The 19,163-nt window shown below is 50.8% G+C and overlaps 1 protein-coding gene across 1 annotated transcript in view; it reads left to right on the top strand.

Moving 5' to 3' along the window:
• Positions 1-19,163, top strand: part of SSPO (SCO-spondin) — a 184,388-nt gene that overhangs the window by 25,837 nt on the left and 139,388 nt on the right. Inside the window, exons 11-20 of the mRNA XM_015412955.1 lie at positions 634-874; positions 1,634-1,772; positions 2,547-2,673; positions 3,234-3,294; positions 10,286-10,491; positions 12,333-12,585; positions 17,053-17,233; positions 17,479-17,573; positions 18,318-18,574; positions 18,665-18,799. Of these exons, the coding sequence (XP_015268441.1) occupies positions 634-874; positions 1,634-1,772; positions 2,547-2,673; positions 3,234-3,294; positions 10,286-10,491; positions 12,333-12,585; positions 17,053-17,233; positions 17,479-17,573; positions 18,318-18,574; positions 18,665-18,799 (1,695 nt within the window). The remainder of the gene's footprint in view (positions 1-633; positions 875-1,633; positions 1,773-2,546; positions 2,674-3,233; positions 3,295-10,285; positions 10,492-12,332; positions 12,586-17,052; positions 17,234-17,478; positions 17,574-18,317; positions 18,575-18,664; positions 18,800-19,163) is intronic.

Here is a 19,163-nt window from a genome sequence, read left to right as displayed (position 1 = left end):
TAAACCTCGATCATGTCACCCCTCAGCCATCATTTCTCCAAGCTAAAGAGCCCCAAGTGTTTTAACCTTTCTTCATAGGGAAAGTGTCCCAACCCTTTTTTTTTCCAGTCTAGTTGCCTTCTGGTGGCACCACTCTGTCAAACTGCTCACGCTGAGAGCCGGTATGGCCTAGTGGGCCAAATGCTGGACTCGGGTCATGGGAGGTTCCGTTCCCCACTCCCATCGGGGGAGCCCGCCAGGCAGCCCAGGGCCTGTAACCAGACTCTCAGCAGGGTCTCCCTCCCTGGGTTGCTGCGGGGTGGGGAGAGCGAAGTTCTCAAGCCACTTTGAATCCGAACTGGGGAGGAAAGCGGGATATAAATGAAGACATGCAAATGCCTCATGTGCGGTCGGAACAGTCGCCTTCCCTCTCCCAGTCCCTCTGATCCCACCCCCGACAGTCCTCCAGGCATGCCCAGCACCCCACGTCTGTTGGGGGTGGGTGCAGCTGCCACAGAGTCCATTGCTGGCTTGCCCCGTGGCCCGCGCGGGGGTGTCGCTTGGTGGGCCTCTTGCGTGACGTGGCAGGCAGCCCCTCGCCCAGCGTCCCCCCAGATCCCCTGCTCAGCGCGGCCCGTTCCTCCCTCCTCACAGAGAAGTCGTGCGGCCGAGGGAAAGTGTACTCGGACTGCGTCTCCTCGTGCCCTGCCAGCTGTGCCGCCGTGGGTCCTGCCGAGGAAGGAGGCTGCCGGGACGAGTGTGTGAGCGGCTGCGAATGCCCCCCGGGCCTCTACCTGGAGGAGGGGGCCTGCGTCCCAGAGAGCCACTGCCCCTGCTTCCACCGGCGTCAGAAGTATGCCCCGGGAGAGACCTTGCAGCAGCGCTGCAACCAGTGGTGAGGCCCCATGCTACCCCCCCCCCCCCCCCCCAGAAGCCCCTGAAGGAACACGCTCAGCCGGATCCTCGGAAGCAGGGTGGCGTCTGGTGCTCTGGCCAGCGGAGGGGGGGTCGGATCTTGGGATGAACAGCCGGAGTGGTCCAATGGCCCCTTTGGGTGGGTCCAAAGCCTTATGGTCCGTGAGTCTCTCCCCTCCAATCATTCGACTGAGTGGCTGTGATGTTACAGCATGCCCGTGGACGTTCTACTGTCAGCAATAGGATGTTGACAAATACAGCAGGCGAGGTGCTGTGGCGAAAGTGAAAGGTCGGTGCAGCTGAGGGGTGTCTGTAACCCTCACGCAGGTTTCAAGGTAACAGAAGCTGTGTTCACTTGTCCCGAAAGTCAGGAACGTGGATGGGGAGGGAGGGGAGGCTGCGTGGCAAGGCCACTGAGATGGAGAGCACAGAGGAAGGCCCTTCCCAGAACTGGGGGCTTGTCACTGAGGGGAGTGGCTGGCACCAACGCTCCCTCTAAGCTCTGGAGTCTTGTGAGCAAAAAAAATCTACTGTGTGAGCTACTAGCATTAAAGTTGTGAGCGAGCAATTTGGCTGCTGCATACATTTGTTTGCTCTGGGGCCATCCTTCCTGAGCGAAGAAAAAATGTGTGAGCCGTAGGCTAAGAAACTGTGAGACAGCTCACACTGTCTCAGCTTAGAGGGGACACTGGCTGGCATCCCCGTGATCTTCTGGCCTGCCGTTATTCTCTCCCCACAGCACATGCCAAGGGGGCCACTGGCTCTGTTCCCAAGACCAGTGCGCCGGAGAATGCGCCATGCTTGGTGACTCTCACTACCTGACCTTCGATCGCAAGCGCTACTCCTTCCATGGTGCCTGCCACTACTTCCTGGTGCAGGTGAGACACCCGGCAGAGGCCTCTGTGGAGAGGGTGGCATTTTGCCTGGGTTGACACCATCTCTACTGACTGTTGTGGAGCCTTCTGGTGCTGCTGAAGACTTTAAGTGAGAATATCGAGACAGGATCATGTCAAGAAGAGGGAGGAGGGCTTTCCGCAGGGAGGCCAGACCATTGTTCTGGATCACCTGTGGTCAGCTGGCCCAAGACATGCTGGGAGGGCTGTTCCTCCATCTTGCTTTCAGCCTTAATACCAACGTTAATGCTTCTTGTGAGGGGTGGCGGCTGGAAGATTGGGAGCGCATCTGGTCTTCCCTGGTTGCTGACTGCATGCCCTCCCCCCAAAAAACATTAAAGAGGAGAGTGAACGGGGTGGATTAAAGCTCCCTGGTGCCCGAAGCACTGACCCAATCTTGGTGCCCCCCTCCTTTCCACACTGACCCAGTCCATTTTAGTGGTTGACCTGTCTGACCAGATAGACAATGCAGGTTGCAGCAATACAAAAATTTATTCATAGGATAACACAATATACTGGACAGACTAAGCCAAGCTTGGGCTACATAAAGTTCTACAAAAATGCAATATAGCATCTGTTTTAATATTTCACAAGTTTTCACCCTTTCCCCCAACTTTGTGGCGCCCCCTTTGGCCCTGGTGCCCTAAGCACGTGCCTAGTCTGCTTCATGGTGAATCCGCCCCTGGGAGAGTCACACAAGGCAAACCCCCCCCCCCTCGGTCTCTGATGCTGGGGCTGTTTCTGTCTCCCCGCCCCCAGGATTTTGTGGATGGGAAGCTGCAGGTTTCTGCAGAGAACGAAGCCTGTGGAAACCAGGGAGCTGGGAGCTGCCTCCAGGCCGTGACCGTCACTGTGCACAAGGTGTCTGCTCGGCTGTCCCTCGCAGGTGAGGAAGGGAGGGAGGGCCCAGGAGCACCCAGGTGGGGAGACAGGGGGATGCGGCAGAGGGGGATGAGCATGCCCTCAGCAGAAGCCCCTCCTTATTCAGAGGAGGGCTGGAAGGGTGCCACAAACAGAGCCTTGGCTGCCTGAAACCAGAAGGCCAGCTCACTGCAGACAGTTGCCAAGTCTGGGTTGAGAAGATCCTGGAGGTGGAGCCTGGGGAAGGCAGGGCTTGTGGGTGGGAGGGGCCTCAGTGGACTATAATGCCATGCAGCCCGCCCTGACGGGTTGCCGTTTCTTCCAGGGAGCCTGATCCCTGTCGTCTGGAGATCGGCCAAAATCCTAGGAGACCTCCAGGCCCTGCAACTCTGTCATACAGCACCCATGGGCACATGGTGCAGAATGGCCCTGCATTGAGGGGGACTGGGGTACCAGCCCAAAGATCTGGGGCTGGAGAAAAAGGGTCCCTCCATCAGCAAACCGAAGGCAGCCATGCCACTTTCAGCTCTGGGGAGGTTCTCAGTGTGTCCCCCAAAGCCCCTGTAAGATTCCGCTCCGCTGTAGCAGCGTCCTTTAAGCGACAACGAGGATTGACGAGAATGGGGTTTCTGGAACTGCCTCAGACGTAAAGGTGCTCCCCCTTTAACTGAGAGTGCATTGCCTTTTATCCAGGGAGACCTCGGGTCAGTGTTGTATGCACAGCTGTGCCCTTTTCAGTCTCCACTGAATTCCATCCTCCCTGGCAGACCCAGGTTAAACCTTTATTCTCATTTTCAACCTCTCCCTCCCGCTTAAAGGTACACAAACCCCCCTTGGCTTCTATGGGCTGCAGCTTCCTCTCTGTTGGGTCCTTGGAGATGCCGATAACCCCGCACGGCTCTTCTCTGACTGGTGGTCGAGGTTGTCTGTCTTGCCCTCTGGCTCTGCCGGTCCCGTTGGTCCTGCTCTTCTTCTCCTGGGTGCAGAAGTGCTCTATGCATTCCGTATCTTCGCATCCCGTATCCTCGGGCCGTTTCTTCTGGACGCCGACAGGGATATCCTGACAGCCCCCTCCCCTCTGCTTGCCATGCCCTCCTGCCCCCCAGCTCAAGATGCCAGTCTCTCTCTCTCTCTCTCTGCCCTCCCCTCCTTGCCAAACCATGCCCTATTTATTCTTAAACTCTCTTCTTTCCTGTTGAAATTGTGTTTGTGTTTATGAATTTCAATGGCTTCCCTGTGTAATCTGACATGGTAATTGGATGTGTTGTCCAGCCTGTCAGTGTCTTGGAACAAAATACTGTGTCCTGTTTGAGGCAGCGATGCCGCTTCCAATGGGATAACGAATTCTTTTTTTTTAAATAATATCTTTATTGGGGTTTTACATTAACAAACAACAACACACATAACACACCCCTAAACAACCACCACCAACATACACCAATACTGCAACTGTTATCTTCCCAAGTCACATTGCTCCCCCCCATTTGGTTATTTACCTACTTTTTAAATTCTCTTTATTCTCACAATTACCAACTTATAGATCCCATTGCATAAACTCTGGTCACCATCAAAATTCATCCATTGGTTTCCATCTAGATTACTTATTTCTAATCAGTATATTTAAGGAAATTAAGAAAATAAAAATAGCTGAATATATAGTTAACTGAGTAAATAGGTTAAAAAAAATACAAACATTCTGCTAGAATATTCACATCACAATCAAATTCCACTTCTTGTTTCTTAGTGTTGTTATTTCCAGACAGAGGTACCATACCAAAATTAATTTACTTAAACAAATTGATAATACACTTGAGTCAATAAATTCTGTTTCCCCTGAATTTTGTCTCAACGCAACAAAACCCAGACTTCAGATTCCTAAATATATTTTACCATCAGTCTAAATATACCATCTCTCCTAGATTTCCCAAATCTTCTATTAAGGAAACTAATATTTTTGTCTACCAAAACAGCACACCAGCTTAAAGGGAAGGTTATATAATATATTACTATTTAAACTAAAATTATAAAGTTTCCTTCTATCCTAAATTTCATTTAACCTTGCTTTCCATTTACTTCAGCAGATACCTGTTTCTTCAATTTCATCATATTTTACCACCAACCTATAAATGTTAGCTCTCCCAGACTTCCAGTATCTCATATTAAAAAAACCCCCCCAAAACTTTTATTTTTATCTCCCAAACAACATCCCCACAAACACAGGAAAAATGAAAAAGGTAATATAGAATATTGTTATTTAAACTGGTATTTTAAGGTTTCCTTCTGTCTTAAGTTCCATTTAACCTAGCTTTCCGTTCGCTTCCACAAATATTACCTATTTGTCAAATTCCAGCTTCGTTTTGACTAGAGTATCTCAGATTATATCCATCTGCCTTCCCTTACACATTCATCTCCTATTATACCTCTGTTCTTTCCTCATACCTTAAAGCCCACATATCTTGGGTCCTTAACCAACAACCAGTCAAAAGCACTTGTTACATTGACACTATATTCTATTTCTTTTTTTCTTTGATTTTCCCTTTTTTCACTCAAATGTCTTTGATCTTTGTACTCTTTTAAGTTCCCAATTATCTTTTTTACGTCCCCCTGTGTCCAAGTTCAGTTGTTTAGTATTAATGTCCTTGGCGTCCTTTGGAGCTTTCATCAGTTTCTTTCTCCTTTTAATCCTCTTTCTTTTTCTCCAAAGAGGATTTAACAAACATTTTTTTCCACTCCTGTTTTCACAATTTTCTCCTCTTCCAAAGCACGTCGGTAAATCCATTTCCTGTATCTCTTCTTCTATAGGTAAGTATTGAATAACATACTGGTCTTTCTCCTGATTGACTTCCTGTGATTCATCTCTTCCTTGTATTCCTATTATTTGTTCTGTATTGTTCTTCTTCTCCTCTTCGTATGCACCTTGTGGGGTTCCCAAAATCTTGTCCCACACTGACTCAAGTGCCTTCCCCATCTCTTCTGCCAAAGTTTTTTGAAAATGATCTGACCTGAGTTCATAAAGTATTGCCTCCTGTACCTCCTTACAAACAGCAGCTGCCTCCATTTTCTTCACAGCTTGGCTTCACATTTCTTCCCATGTTCATAACAGTTAGACAGTATATATTTCCAAAGTCATTCTACTATTCTTATATCGTCCTTAAAAGGAGTGAATGCTACTTCCAGCAGAGCTATTTTTACGCCAAGCATTTTTTTCTCCCTCGTTTCTCTCAAAACTTTTCCCGGCCGTTTTTTTTTTTACTCATAGGGAAAGTCCGCCAAGGGGGTATTTAGTAAGCTCTCCTTCTTTGACCAGGTTTTGCATAATCAAAGTCCATCAACGTGACATGGAAGATATCCTTCAAAAGGGAAAAACAAAAAGTTTAAAAGCACGGCTGGCAGCTGCTATACAGGAACATGGCGGCCATGTTCCTGTTCTTCGGACGCTCCTGCTTCGAGGCAAGCTGGTCACACACCCCTCCTTGCCAGGGAAAAAGGGGGGCCGGAAAAGCCTCCTGCGCTTGGTCTCCCTCCAAGAGTCCAAGCGGATCTCCCCCGAAACCCGGGGGGCTCCAGAGAGCGCGCTCGAAAACCGGGTGTCTCGGGAGCTCCCGAGAGGCACGCCCGTCTCGCAGTGCCGCACGCCGATCTCGTCGGATTCAAGTGGGATAACGAATTCTATGAATAGATGGATGCCACGGGGAAGCCCTCTCAGCCCAGCTATAGCAAACATTTCGGTGTTCTGTTAGGAGCAACCCAATGCTTAACTTCTTCTTTATGTTTTTCCACATAATCCTGGAAAATAACCCATGGTATTTTAAATGAAAAGCAACATGAAGCTGAATGGAATATTATCTAATTTTTTCATGTTAATTTATAATTTAATTATTCAATTAATTTTTTTAAAGAGCTTACTTCTGATTCTTTAAAAAAACATAACTGTTTTTTTTAACTGTAGGAAGAGGCTGACGCCTTTCAATACAATAGGATTACTAGGCAGAGATCAGGAGTCTCAATGCGTGGATGAGACGATGGTGTAGGGGGGAAGGGTTCAGGTTTGTTAGGCACTGGGATACTTTTTGGAACAAGAGGGAGCTGTACAGGCGAGACGGTCTCCACTTGTCCCGAGAAGGAACCAGGCTGCTGGCACTTAAAATCAAAAAGGTGGCAGAGCAGCTTTTAAACTGAATATTGGGGGAAAGCCGACAGGAGATGAAAAGTCTCTGGTTCGGGTTGGCTCATCTGAGAGAGGTGAGGGGGTACCGGTTGCTTTTCTACAGGGAGGTGGATTGAAATTGTCCACAGAGGCCATGGCTGGTGACATGGACTGCCGGACAACGACTCGAGATAGCAAGAGGAAGGATGCAGGCTTAACTTGTAAGGGAAATTACAGCTGTTTCTATACAAATGCTAGAAGTGTCCGAGGTAAAATCGGGGAGTTGGAGTGCTTGGTGTCGGAGGGAAAAATAGACATTGTGGGTATTTCTGAAACTTGGTGGGATGAGGAAAATCAGTGGGACACAGTGATTCCCGGTTATATATTATATCGGAAGGATAGGGGGGGAAGGGTTGGAGGTGGGGTAGCTCTGTATGTCAGAGAGGGTATAAAGTCTAGAAAGATTGAGAGGCTAAGTGAATTGGATTCGCTTCTGGAAGTTCTATGGGTTGAAATAGGGGGGCCAAAAGGAAACTTAACACTGGGAGTTTGTTATCGCCCACCAGATCAAAAGATAGAGGAGGATTATAAAATGATGAATGCCTTAAAGATAGCAACTAGACAAAAACACTGTGTAATAATAGGTGATTTTAACTACCCACACATTGATTGGGTCAATATGTGTTCTAGTCGGGAAAAAGAGATTGAGTTTCTAGACACTCTAAATGACTGTGCTATGGAGCAGATGGTCACGGAACCTACCAGGGGAGAGGCGATCCTTGATTTGGTCCTAAGTAACACTCAAGACCTGGTGAGAGATGTAAAAGTGATTGCACCGCTTGGAAACAGTGATCATAATGTTGTTGAGTTCATCATTTGTACAAATAGAGAATTGGCCAAAAAGACTCACACAACCATTTTTAACTTTAAAAGGGGTAATTTCTCTGATATGAGGGGACACGTGGGGAGGAAACTGAAAGGAAAAGTAGAAAGGGTCAAAACAATTGGGGAAGCTTGGGATCTATTTAAAACTACGATCCTAGAAGCTCAAAAAATATATATTCCGCAGGTTAGGAAAGGCACAAACAGGTATAGGAAAAAGCCTGCATGGTTAACAAACAGAGTAATGGAGGCTGTAAAAAGTAAAAAGAATTCCTTTAAGCAGTGGAAAGCTAGTCACAGTGAGGCTGATAAAACGGAACACAGGCTATGGCAAATAAAATGCAAGTCTGAGGTCAGGCAGGCAAAAAGGGAATATGAGGAGCATATAGCAAAAAACGTAAAAACCAACAATAAAACTTTCTTCAAATACATTAGAAACAGGAAACCAGCCAGGGAGGCAGTGGGGCCCTTGGACGACCAAGGGGTAAAAGGAGTATTGAAGGATGATAGGGAAATGGCTGAGAAGCTAAATGCATTTTTTGCCTCCGTCTTCACTGTGGAAGATGAGAAGTGCTTGCCCACTCCAGAACCACTGATTTCAGGAGGGGTGTTGGAAGACCTGAGTCAGATTGAGGTGATGAGAGAGGAGGTCCTAAAACTGATAGACAACTTAAAAACTGAAAAATCACCAGGCCCAGATGGCATACATCCGAGAGTTCTGAAAGAACTCAAATGTGAACTTGTAGATCTCCTGACAAAGATATGTAATCTTTCCTTAAAATCTGCCTCCATTCCTGAGGATTGGAAGGTAGCTAATGTCACTCCCATCTTTAAAAAGGGTTCCAGAGGAGATCCGGGAAATTACAGGCCAGTCAGTCTGACGTCGATACCGGGTAAATTGGTGGAAACCATTATTAAGGAAAGAATTAGTAGGCACATAGATGAACAAAACCTATTGAGGCAGACTCAGCACGGTTTCTGTAAGGGAAGATCTTGTCTCACTAACCTGTTAGTGTTCTTTGAGGGGGTGAACAAACATGTGGACAAGGGGGATCCAATAGATATTATTTACCTTGACTTCCAGAAAGCTTTTGATAAAGTTCCTCATCAAAGGCTCCTAAGTAAGCTCAAAAATCATGGGATAGAAGGACAAGTCCTTTTATGGATCAAAAACTGGCTAGTTCATAGAAAACAGAGAGTGAGTGTAGGTGGGCAATTTTCTCAGTGGAGGGTGGTAAGCAGTGGGGTACCGCAGGGATCAGTACTTGGTCCACTGCTTTTTAACTTGTTCATTAATGATTTGGAGATGGGAGTAAGCAGTGAAGTGGCTAAATTTGCGGATGATACAAAGTTGTTCAGGGTGGTGAAAACCAGTGAGGATTGTGAGGCACTCCAAGGGGATCTGTCAAGGATGGGCGAGTGGGCGTCAACATGGCAAATGGGGTTCAATGTGGCCAAGTGCAAGGTGATGCACATTGGAGCCAAAAATCCTAAATATAAATACACATTGATGGGGTCTGAACTGGCAGAGACTGAGCAAGAGAGAGATCTTGGAGTTGTAGTGGATAACTCACTGAAAATGTCGAGACAGTGTGTGACTGCAATAAAGAAGGCCAATGCTATGCTGGGGATTATTAGGAAGGGTATTGAAAACAGATCAGCCAATATAATAATGCCCCTATATAAATCAATGGTGAGACCTCATTTGGAATACTGTGTGCAGTTCTGGGCACCACACCTTAAAAAGGATATTATAGCTTTGGAAAAAGTGCAGAAAAGGGCAACTCGAATGATAAAAGGGTTGGAACACTTTCCCTATGAGGAAAGGTTAAAGCGCTTAGGGCTCTTTAGCTTGGAGAAAAGACGACTGAGGGGTGACATGATCGAGGTTTATAAGATTATGCATGGGAAAGAGCAGGTAGAGAAAGAGGTACTTTTCTCCCTTTCTCACAATACAAGAACTCGTGGGCACTCCATGAAACTGCAGAGCGGTCGGGTTAGAACGGATAAAAGGAAGTACTTCTTCACCCAAAGAGTGATTAACACATGGAATTCACTGCCACAGGAAGTGGTGGGTGCTACAAGCATGGATGGCTTCAAAAGGGAATTAGATAAGCATATGGAGCAGAGGTCCATCAGTGGCTATTAGCCACAAGGTATAGCTATGGGCTCTGGGGCAAGTGATGCTCTGTCTTCTTGGTGCTTGGGGGGGGGGTCAACAGTGGGAGGGCTTCTAATGTCCTGGCCCCACTGCTGGACCTCCTGATGGCACTGGTATTTCTGGCCACTGTGTGACACAGAGTGTTGGACTGGATGGGCCTTTGGCCTGATCCAACATTGGCGTCTCTAAAAAAAAACAAAAAACAGAATGTCCAGGGTATGAGCTTCCGGGGGGCCCCAGTGCTCCCTTTCTTGGATGCACGTTGGAATGGAGGTCTCCATCTGATGAAGGGAGTTCAGCTTTCACGCTCAAAAATTTGTACCGCTAAAATCTTGCTGGTCTCTAAGTTGCTCCTGGACTCGAATTTGGCTTACCGGGGAAGGCTGAATAGGGAGTCATTCTCCTGGGAGTCAAGCAGTCCCTCCGACCTGGGAGTCTGCCATGCAGCGAGCCAATAATAATGTCTCTCCCTGCCTCTGCCCCACAGCCCTGCCATGACCGGGTGGAGAGAGAGCCCTTCTTCCAGCTCTGTCTCCAGGACGTGTGCGGCTGCTTGGCTGGTCAGGACTGCCTCTGCAGGGCGGTGGCTGCCTATGCCCGAGAGTGTGCCCAGGAGGGAGTGCCGGTCTCCTGGAGGAACCGGAGCTTCTGCTGTGAGTCTCTGGGGAGTGGGCTGCCTGTTGGGGCAGGCATGTGGGTGAAGTCGTCCTGTGGCCATGGAAATGGCAAGGTCACAGAACAATGAAGGGGCGGGGAGTGCGAGGCCCAGATCGATCCCATCTGTTTGGCGCCCTTGCTTTGGGGAGTTCCCTTCCGCGTTGTATCTTTACTGCAACCCTGTGAGGGGTGTTAAGCAATGCTCCCTCTAAGCTGTGGAGTCCTGTGAGCAAAAATTCCACTTTGTGAGCTGCTGGCATTAAAGGTGTGAGTGAGCGATTTGGCTACTGCATAGATTAGTTTGCTCTGCAGCCATCCTGCCTGTGCTGAGCTGGAGGCCAAAAAACTGTGAGCTAACTCAGCTTAGAGGGAACACATTAAGCTGAGAGAAAGGGACAGACCCTCAGATACCCAGTATCGGGTCATTTTGTAGAAAAAGAGGTGCAGGAGCTCATTAGCATAACTCATTAGCATAACTTATTTGCATATGCCACACCCCCTGACATCACCGGAAGTGTGTCAGAAGGCAACACCCACCGCTCAGGCTCCACTGGACTCTTTTGGATTGCTAGCTAATGAGGGGGGGAATCTGTCCTCGCAGAGGAGGGAGAGCTTGTACCTGAATAAAACTTGGTTTCAAAGGTGCCTCTGGACTGTTTTGGACCGGGGTGTGGGCTCTGCAACGTACCTGGCTGCTTCTTGCTTTGACTGAGGGCTGCTGGGAGCAGGGGGCGGGGCTTGTTGCATGTGCTCGCCCCCCGGGCTCTTTACTGCCCGAGCTCCGCTCCTGTGCGCTCCTGCAGGAAATGACCCCTGCCCAGTATGCTTTATGACTGACCTAAATCTGAAGCCTGCCCTCTGCAGTCCTTGTCCAGCACTCTAACCCAGGGGTCCCCGACCTTTTTGATCCGGTGGGCATTTTTGGAATTCTGACACAGGATGGTGGGCGCCAGTGTTCCCTCTAAGCTGAGTTAGTGTGAGCTAGCTCACAGTTTTTTAGCCCCTAGCTCACACATTCTTGCTTTAGCTCAGGAAGGAGGGCTCCAGAGCAAACTAATTTATACAGTAGCCAAATGGCTCGCTCACAACTTCAATGCCAGTAGCTCACAATGTAGAGTTTTTGCTCACAAGACTCCACAGCTTAGAGGGAACATTGGTGGGCGCAGCCATAAAATGGCTGCCGCAATATGGCTGCCGCAGGAGGTGGAACCAACCATACAATGGCTGCTGCAGCTCACCTTCAGGCACTCAGTGAAGATCCTTGTGCCGTGGTGGCAGCTGGCGCTGGCGCAGCGTTTTAAAAGATCTGCACAGCCCATCGAATCCCCAGCAGCCAATCAGAAGCCCTGCTGTGCGGAAGTCCTGCCCACATCCTGTTAAATAGTTAAATAAATGGATTGAAGAGACCCCCAAGCACAGTGATCAGCTCTACTTTATTAGTGATTTCAGCAAGGAGAAGGAAGACAAAAATCCCAGGCAGAAGCCTGGTTTTTAAGCATGCACAAACCACACCCTGAACACACCCCATTCCCAATTATGGGCTATTTACATAACATTGTTTCTCTGTTGGTCCATTCTAGGATCCTAGCCAGCTATTGTTTCGTGGACGCAAGCTCAACCCGACTCCAGGGCTAGTTTAGGGTTGACTCGTCCTTAGTACACAACACCCCCACTTTCCAGTAGGTGGGCACCAGGTTGGGGACCCCTGCTCTAATGACCGAGGGGCTGAGAGGACAGGTGTGGAAAAGTGGGGAGAGATGAGAGAGAGAAGCCCCACTAGCTCAGGTGGACCTTCTCCACGCAACTGAGGGATTCACACCTCCGTCTCTCCCCACAGCGGTGCAGTGCTCTGGGGGCCAGGTCTACCAAGAATGTGCGGCCCCCTGCGGACTGACGTGTGCTGACCGGCGCATGGAAGCGCTTGCCGCTTGCCGGGATCTGGATGGGCTCTGTGTGGCTGGATGCAACTGCCCAGCAGGCCTGGTCCTAGACGACGATGGTCAGTGCGTCCGGCCGGAGACGTGCCCCTGCATGGATGGGGAGGAGGCGCTTCCGCCTGGCAGCGAGATCCGGAAAAGCTGCAACACCTGGTGTGTTATTTTCCTGACTGAAATGCATTCCAGGTCCATGCTGCCTCATGAACCACCTACCCCACGTGAACCCCTATCCCTTCACCGTGGTCATCTTCAGGGGCCCTTCTCTGGGTGCCCTGGCCATCGGAGGGTGGATGGGTGGCAAACCAAGAACAGGGCCTTTTTGGTCATGGCACCAAAATTTTGGAAGTCCCTCCCGAAGGAGGTTCATCCGCCTCCCTCTGTCATTGCCTTCCACCAGTCAGCAAAGTCTTACCTCTTTCGTCTGGCATTCCCTCTCTGACCCTCCTTCATGGGTACGTGTTTTAACTGTGAATGTGTTTTCTTTAATTGCTGTTTTTTTTTAATATACTTTGCATTTTTAAAAGCTTGCTTTGAATGGTTGTTAAATAGTGGGGTTCCACGGATGGACAGGCTCGAGTCTGGTGATCAGCTAAACTTTATTAGTGATTTCAGCAAGAGCTAGACAAGACCCCAGCGCCTCAGCTCTGTTAAATAGCATGCAGTTGCCACACCCAGACACCCCCCCACTCCCAGTGATAGGCTGTTTACATAACATGACTACTTCATTGGTTACTTTCAGAATCCTGGCAGGCTGTTGTTCTTGTGCTCCAAGCTCAGCCAGTCTCTGGGGTGAGTCAGTCAGGAATGATTCAGTCCCAATACATAACAATGGTTTTGATTGTTTGGGGACCCTTAACCGAGTGGAAAGGCAGCATCAAAAGGTTTTAAATAGATAAATATATCAAATTGTATGCCAGCTACTGTTGACTATTGGGTGAAGAGCTCAGCCTTTGTTAAAGGAAAAAAGTAAGACTCTTGTCCTTGTGGGTGTGGGAACACGCATGAAATCTCAGGAGCCGGTCAGAGGTCCAGCTTCGACTCCCTCTATGGGGCTTTGGTTCACCGCAGATCTCCGTGTGCCTTCCCCAGCGCCATCAGAACAAAACTGAGCATTCAAAATAAGCAAATATATGCAGCTAGCCTTGGTTTGCATAATGCATACGTAATGACAGAACTCTGTTGCCCTTGAGGCAGAGAGATTGACACAGACGTTCAGTTTCCTTGGCACAAAGTAGTCACAACCTGGCTGTATTCTATGCCTGACGTAGTTCTCTGTGCCTCATTCCCAGGCCTGGTCCGCAGGCGGTAGGCTGCCGGGTTGCAGGGCCCCGGTGGGCGGCTGCACTGCATTCCAGGGGTTCAGTTGTTCCCATGAGACTTTCCTGGCTTGGTCAGACCAAAGGTCCTTCTAGTCTAGTATTCTGTTTCCAACAGAGCGGCTGGCCACATGCCACAAGCAGGTCTCGAAAACAACGGGTCTCCCCCACCCCACTGTTTGTCCCCCAGCCATTGGCATTCAAAGGCACGCAGCCTCTGAACACGGAGGTTCCATTTAGAATCACAGAAGAGGATCGTAGAATCACACAGAGTGGGAAGGGGCCATACAGGCCATCTAGTCCGACCCCCTGCCCAAACTCGCTTAACTTAACAGCCACATAGAATAAACATCAGGTGTGTTTTTCCCCAAATCAGTTTTATTCAGTTTTCTCATTAACTCATTAACAACAGAGTCATACCTAACTACCAAAGATTCAGTACCCGATGTAATAGGTACTCTTCACCTTTTGTAGCATTTGTAGCACAATGCACAGTTTGATATATAGTATGAACCGTACGGAAAGAAACATCAGATGTCTGAGAGCCACAAGACATGAGCAAAAATCACACACACATTTTTATTGAAAAATATGCACATTTGCTTTTTATTAGCATTAAATTAGACTGTGTGAAAGACTCACATGTGGCTCCTAGGCTGCAGTTTGTCCACCCCTGGCCTAGAGCATCCCTGACAAGACGTGTTTGTCCAGCTGCTGCTTAAAGACTGCCAGGGAGGGGGAGCTCACCACCTCCCCAGGCAGCCGATTCCGCTGTTGCACAGCTCTGACTGTAAAAGAGCTTTCGCTAAGATCCCGCTGGTACCTTCCTGCCCTTAGTGTAAACCCATGATTGCGAGTCCTCTCCTCTGCTGCCAACAGGAACAGCTCCCTGCCCTCCTCCAAGTGACAGCCCTTCAAATACTTAAAGAGAGCAATCGTGTCACCCCTCAACCTCCAGCCAGCATGTGAAAATGGTTGATCGACTCCAATCCAGGGTTCTTCTGGTCTCCGGTTAAAACTGTCCTGGCTCATGGCTGTGAAGGTCTCAAGTTAACGATGTGCTGTGCAAAAAAGCCCTTCGTTTTGATCTGTCCTGAATCCGTGGCCCATGGACTTCGTCATCTACCCCTGAGTTCTTGTATTACGGGAGCGGGAGGAAGAAGTTCTGTGTCAGAGAGTGTTAGAGATGCGTGCACACCACTGCCGCCTCTGCTGTTTCCCTCTGTGCGGTGGAGTGGTAGGAGATGTTTGATGAAATCACCCTGTGACCTGTCTGTGGCTGTCCTACAGGATAGGTTGATTTCATTGAATGTCTCTGCCACATGATTCCAGCTGCCATGCAGTCATCTCTGGAGTGTTTGTGGATTCACTGGAAGTGGCCTGCAGGAGAAATGGGTGAAGAGGTTGGAAGGGTGCAGGGGCCGTGGCTCAGGGGCAGAGTGCCTGTTTTGCATACCAAGGGCCCCAGGCTCAGACCAGCGGACGAATCTTGGAAAGCAGGTGGCATTAAAGATCCTGGGGGTCTGCAGCCCATTGGAGGAGACAAGACTGAGCGAGAAGGCCCAGTGATTGAACTCCACCTAAGGCAGGGTCATCGAAGGCTACTAAGCACCTGAGGCCTGAGTACCCAGGCTCCAAGTGCAGAAAGGGTTCAGGGAACTAAGAACATCAGAAGAGCCCTGCTGGATCAGACCAGGGAGGGTCCCTCTAGCCCAGCCTCCCGTCTCACACAGTGGCCACCCAGTTCCTCTGGAGGGCCAACAACGGCACAGAGGCCGAGGCCTTCCCCTGAGAAGAGCATCAGAAGAGCCCTGCTGGGTCAGACCAGGGAGGGTCCATCTAGTCCAGCCTCCCGTCTCACACAGTGGACAACTAGTTCCTCTGGAGGGCCAACAACAGGGCAGAGAGGCTGAGGCCTTCCCCTGATAAGAACACCAGAAGAGCCCTGCTGGATCAGACCAGTGAGGGTCCCTCTAGCCCAGCATCCTTTCTCACACAGTGGACAACCAGTTCCTCTGGAGGGCCAACAACAGGGCAGAGAGGTCAAGGCCTTCCCCAATAAGAACCTCAGAAGAGCCCTGCTGGATCAGCCCAGTGAGTGTCCCTCTAGCCCAGCATCCCTTCTCACACAGTGGACAACTAGTTCCTCTGGAGGGCCAACAACAGGGCAGAGAGGCTGAGGCCTTCCCCTGATAAGAACACCAGAAGAGCCCTGTTGGATCAGACCAGTGAGGGTCCATCCAGTCCAGCCTCCCGTATCACACAGGGGCCAGCCAGTTCCTCTGGAGGGCCAACAACAGGGCAGAGAGGCTGAGGCCTTCCCCTGATAAGAACACCAGAAGAGCCCTGCTGGATCAGACCAGTGAGAGTCCCTCTACCCAGCATCCTTTCTCACACAGTGGCCAATCAGTTCCTCTGGAGGGCCAACAACAGGGCACAGAGGCCGAGGCATTCCCCTGATAAGAGCATCAGAAGAGCCCTGCTGGATCAGCCCAGTGAGGGTCCATCTAGCCCAGCATCCCGTCTCACACAGTGGCCAGCCAGTTCCTCTGGAGGGCCAACAACAGGGCAAAGAGACTGATCCCTGCTGGATCAGACCAGGGAGGGTCCATCTAGTCCAGCCTCTGGTCTCACACAGTGACCAGCCAGTTCCTCTGGAGGGTCCGCAACAGGGCAGAGATGCCAAGGCCTTCATTAGACCATCAGAAGACTTCATTTTCCATTTTCTATTCGGGGTGTGTGTGACTTGAGGGCCATGTAGGAGGTTTGGCCTCCAGGAGAGAAGAAGCTTCTGTTGGTCTACAGCAGAAGAGCTGGATGTGAGCACCTTTTTGGTGTTGTTGTTCAGTTGCACAGTCAAGTCCGACTCTTCGCGACCCCATGGACCACATCATGCACCAAGCCCTCCTGTCTTCTGTCATGCTCTGGAGTTTGCTTAATTTCATGTTCGTTGCGTCTATGACACTGTCTAACCATCTCATCCTTTGCCGTCCCCGTCTTCTTTGACCTTCAGTCTTTCCCAGCATCGGGGTCTTCTCCTCCAGGGAGGGCTTCCTTCTCATTGGGTGGCCAAAGGGAAGGGTGGATGTCTTTTAGTGCACCTTAGAGACCAGCGAAGATTTTGTGGGCTTGAGTTGCGGAGAGTCCAGGGGAATTTTGACTCTCCAAAGCTCATGCCTTGAGAATCGTGTTGGCTGCTGATCTGCTCCCAGACGCGGACGTAGGAGAGCAGAAGCAGGTTTTGGGAGGAACTGTGTCCACCCGCCCTCCTCACTCACCTCCCTCTGCTTGGCCTGTGTTTCAGCATCTGCACGGGCGGGGCCTGGAACTGCACCAAGGAGAGCTGCCCCCTGGCCGTGGTCTGTCCTGGGGAGCTGGTCTTCGCCTACGGCTCCTGCCTGCGCACTTGCGAGAGCCCCGAGGGCAACCTCAGCTGCTCGGGCCTCTCTGACGGCTGCGTCTGCCCCCCGGGCACTGTCCTCTTGGTGAGCTGCTCCCCTTCCCCCCCGCCCCGTCATGGCTTTTGTTTCTGTGGCAGCCTGTGGACAAAAGAGGTGGGTGAGGTTAAGTGGCAAATGGCCCGTCTGTCGAAGAACAGTAGCGGGGCGGTTTGGCAGAAGCCAGGCTCTCAGCTGGGAAGTCACTGCTGGCTGCATCCCCCTTCCCAGCGACAGGCCTGCAGAGAGGGGATCTTGCTCACTGGCGGCCTGTGGCTTCTTCCCTCCTGCAGAACCAGCACTGCGTCTCCCCGGAGGAGTGCCCCTGTCACCACAACGGCCGGCTGTACCAGCCCAACGACACCATCGCCAAGGACTGCAACACCTGGTAAGGGTGAGACGCTGGGGATTGCTGTGGCGGGCAGGGGGGCCTGGCTGGGTAGCCTTGGGCAAGGCTCAGGGACTCATCCGCCAGTTTCCTCTGCTGGAACCCCAGCAGGGTCAGTTCTGAAGCCAAGCCGCTCAAGCGACTTGCCAGAGGATGACAGCGATGCACTGCAGGGTCTCACCTGAGCCAGCTGACAGCTGAGCTTCCAGCAGGTGGCTGGCATCTCCTTGGGGTCAAGCCAAGCCCAGAGTCCCAAACCCAACAGGGACGAATCAAATTGGAGTCTCCCCACTGTAGCTCTGCACTTGCTCCCCAAAGAGGCTTTGGGCAACCCAATCAGCGGCTTCTTGCAGGGCAACAGGATTCCCCTTGTAGGACTCTCTCTCTCTCTCTCTGCCTGTGTCTTAGCCAGCTTTCTGCTGCGCTTGTGCACCCTCTGGGGCATGCAGAGGAGAAGAGGTCCATCAGTGGCCCCTATTAGCCACAAGGTATAGATAGGGGCTCTGGGGCAAGGGATGCTCTGTCTTCTTGGTGCTTGGGGGGCGGGGTCAACAGTGGGAGGGCTTCTAGTGTCCTGGCCCCACTGCTGGACCTCCTGATGGCACTGGTATTTCTGGCCACTGTGTGACACAGAGTGTTGGATTGGATGGGCCTTTGGCCTGGTCCAACATTGGCGTCTCTTATGTTCTTAAGAGGCCACGGTCCTGGCGCTCAGCAAGGCCTTCTCTCCCTTCTTCCCTGCAGCACTTGCCGCAATCGGCGCTGGGAGTGCAGCCGCCACCACTGCAGCGGGATGTGTGTTGCCACGGGGGACCCCCACTACATCACCTTTGATGGGCGGGCCTACAGCTTCCTGGGGGACTGCGAATACATCCTGGCGCGGGAGGGTAGCGGGGCCTTCAGCGTCACTGCTGAGAATGTGCCGTGTGGGACCAGCGGCACCACCTGCACCAAGTCCGTCCTGGTGCTCGTTGGCAACACTGTGATCCACCTCCTCCGAGGTAAGGTGTTGGTGCGTCCAGAGGTGAGAAGGGGGCCCTCCCCACCGCCCGTGTTCTGCTCTTCTGACACCCCCTTTCTGTCCATAATAGGAAAAGATATAACAGTGAACGGGGTCTCGGTGCGGCCCCCCAAGACTTACACTGGGAACGGCCTGACCTTTGAGAGAGCCGGGCTCTTCATCGCTCTCATCTCCCGTGTGGGGCTGACAGTGCTCTGGGACGGAGGTGAGTCCTGCCGGGACAGCTTGCCCTCCCCTCCCCCACACGATCCCACTGGCTCATGAAGCCATAGGTGCCATCTTGAGATGAAGAAGAAGAGAATAATGCTTTAATAATAATAATGCTTTCGATTTATTAATCGCTTTCCCCACGAGTGGGCTCAAAGTGATTTACAGTTACACTTTTAGACAGGGGACTAACAGTGTTTCATAGGGGATAGGGAAGACAACATATATATAAAATTCATTTTTTAATTGCACACGCCGAAACTGCACGGTGGAAACATCTCTGGCTCGGATCAGTCATGTCCCGAACGGCTGCGTCGACCGGCTTGATGACGTTGGGGCCTCAGGACCCCTATGTTGTGTCG

The sequence above is a fragment of the Gekko japonicus genome, unplaced genomic scaffold (assembly GCF_001447785.1).
Source record: "Gekko japonicus isolate JY-2015 unplaced genomic scaffold, Gekko_japonicus_V1.1 scaffold2050, whole genome shotgun sequence".
Lineage (NCBI taxonomy): Eukaryota > Metazoa > Chordata > Lepidosauria > Squamata > Gekkonidae > Gekko > Gekko japonicus.
This window is presented reverse-complemented; position numbering and strand designations above follow the sequence as displayed.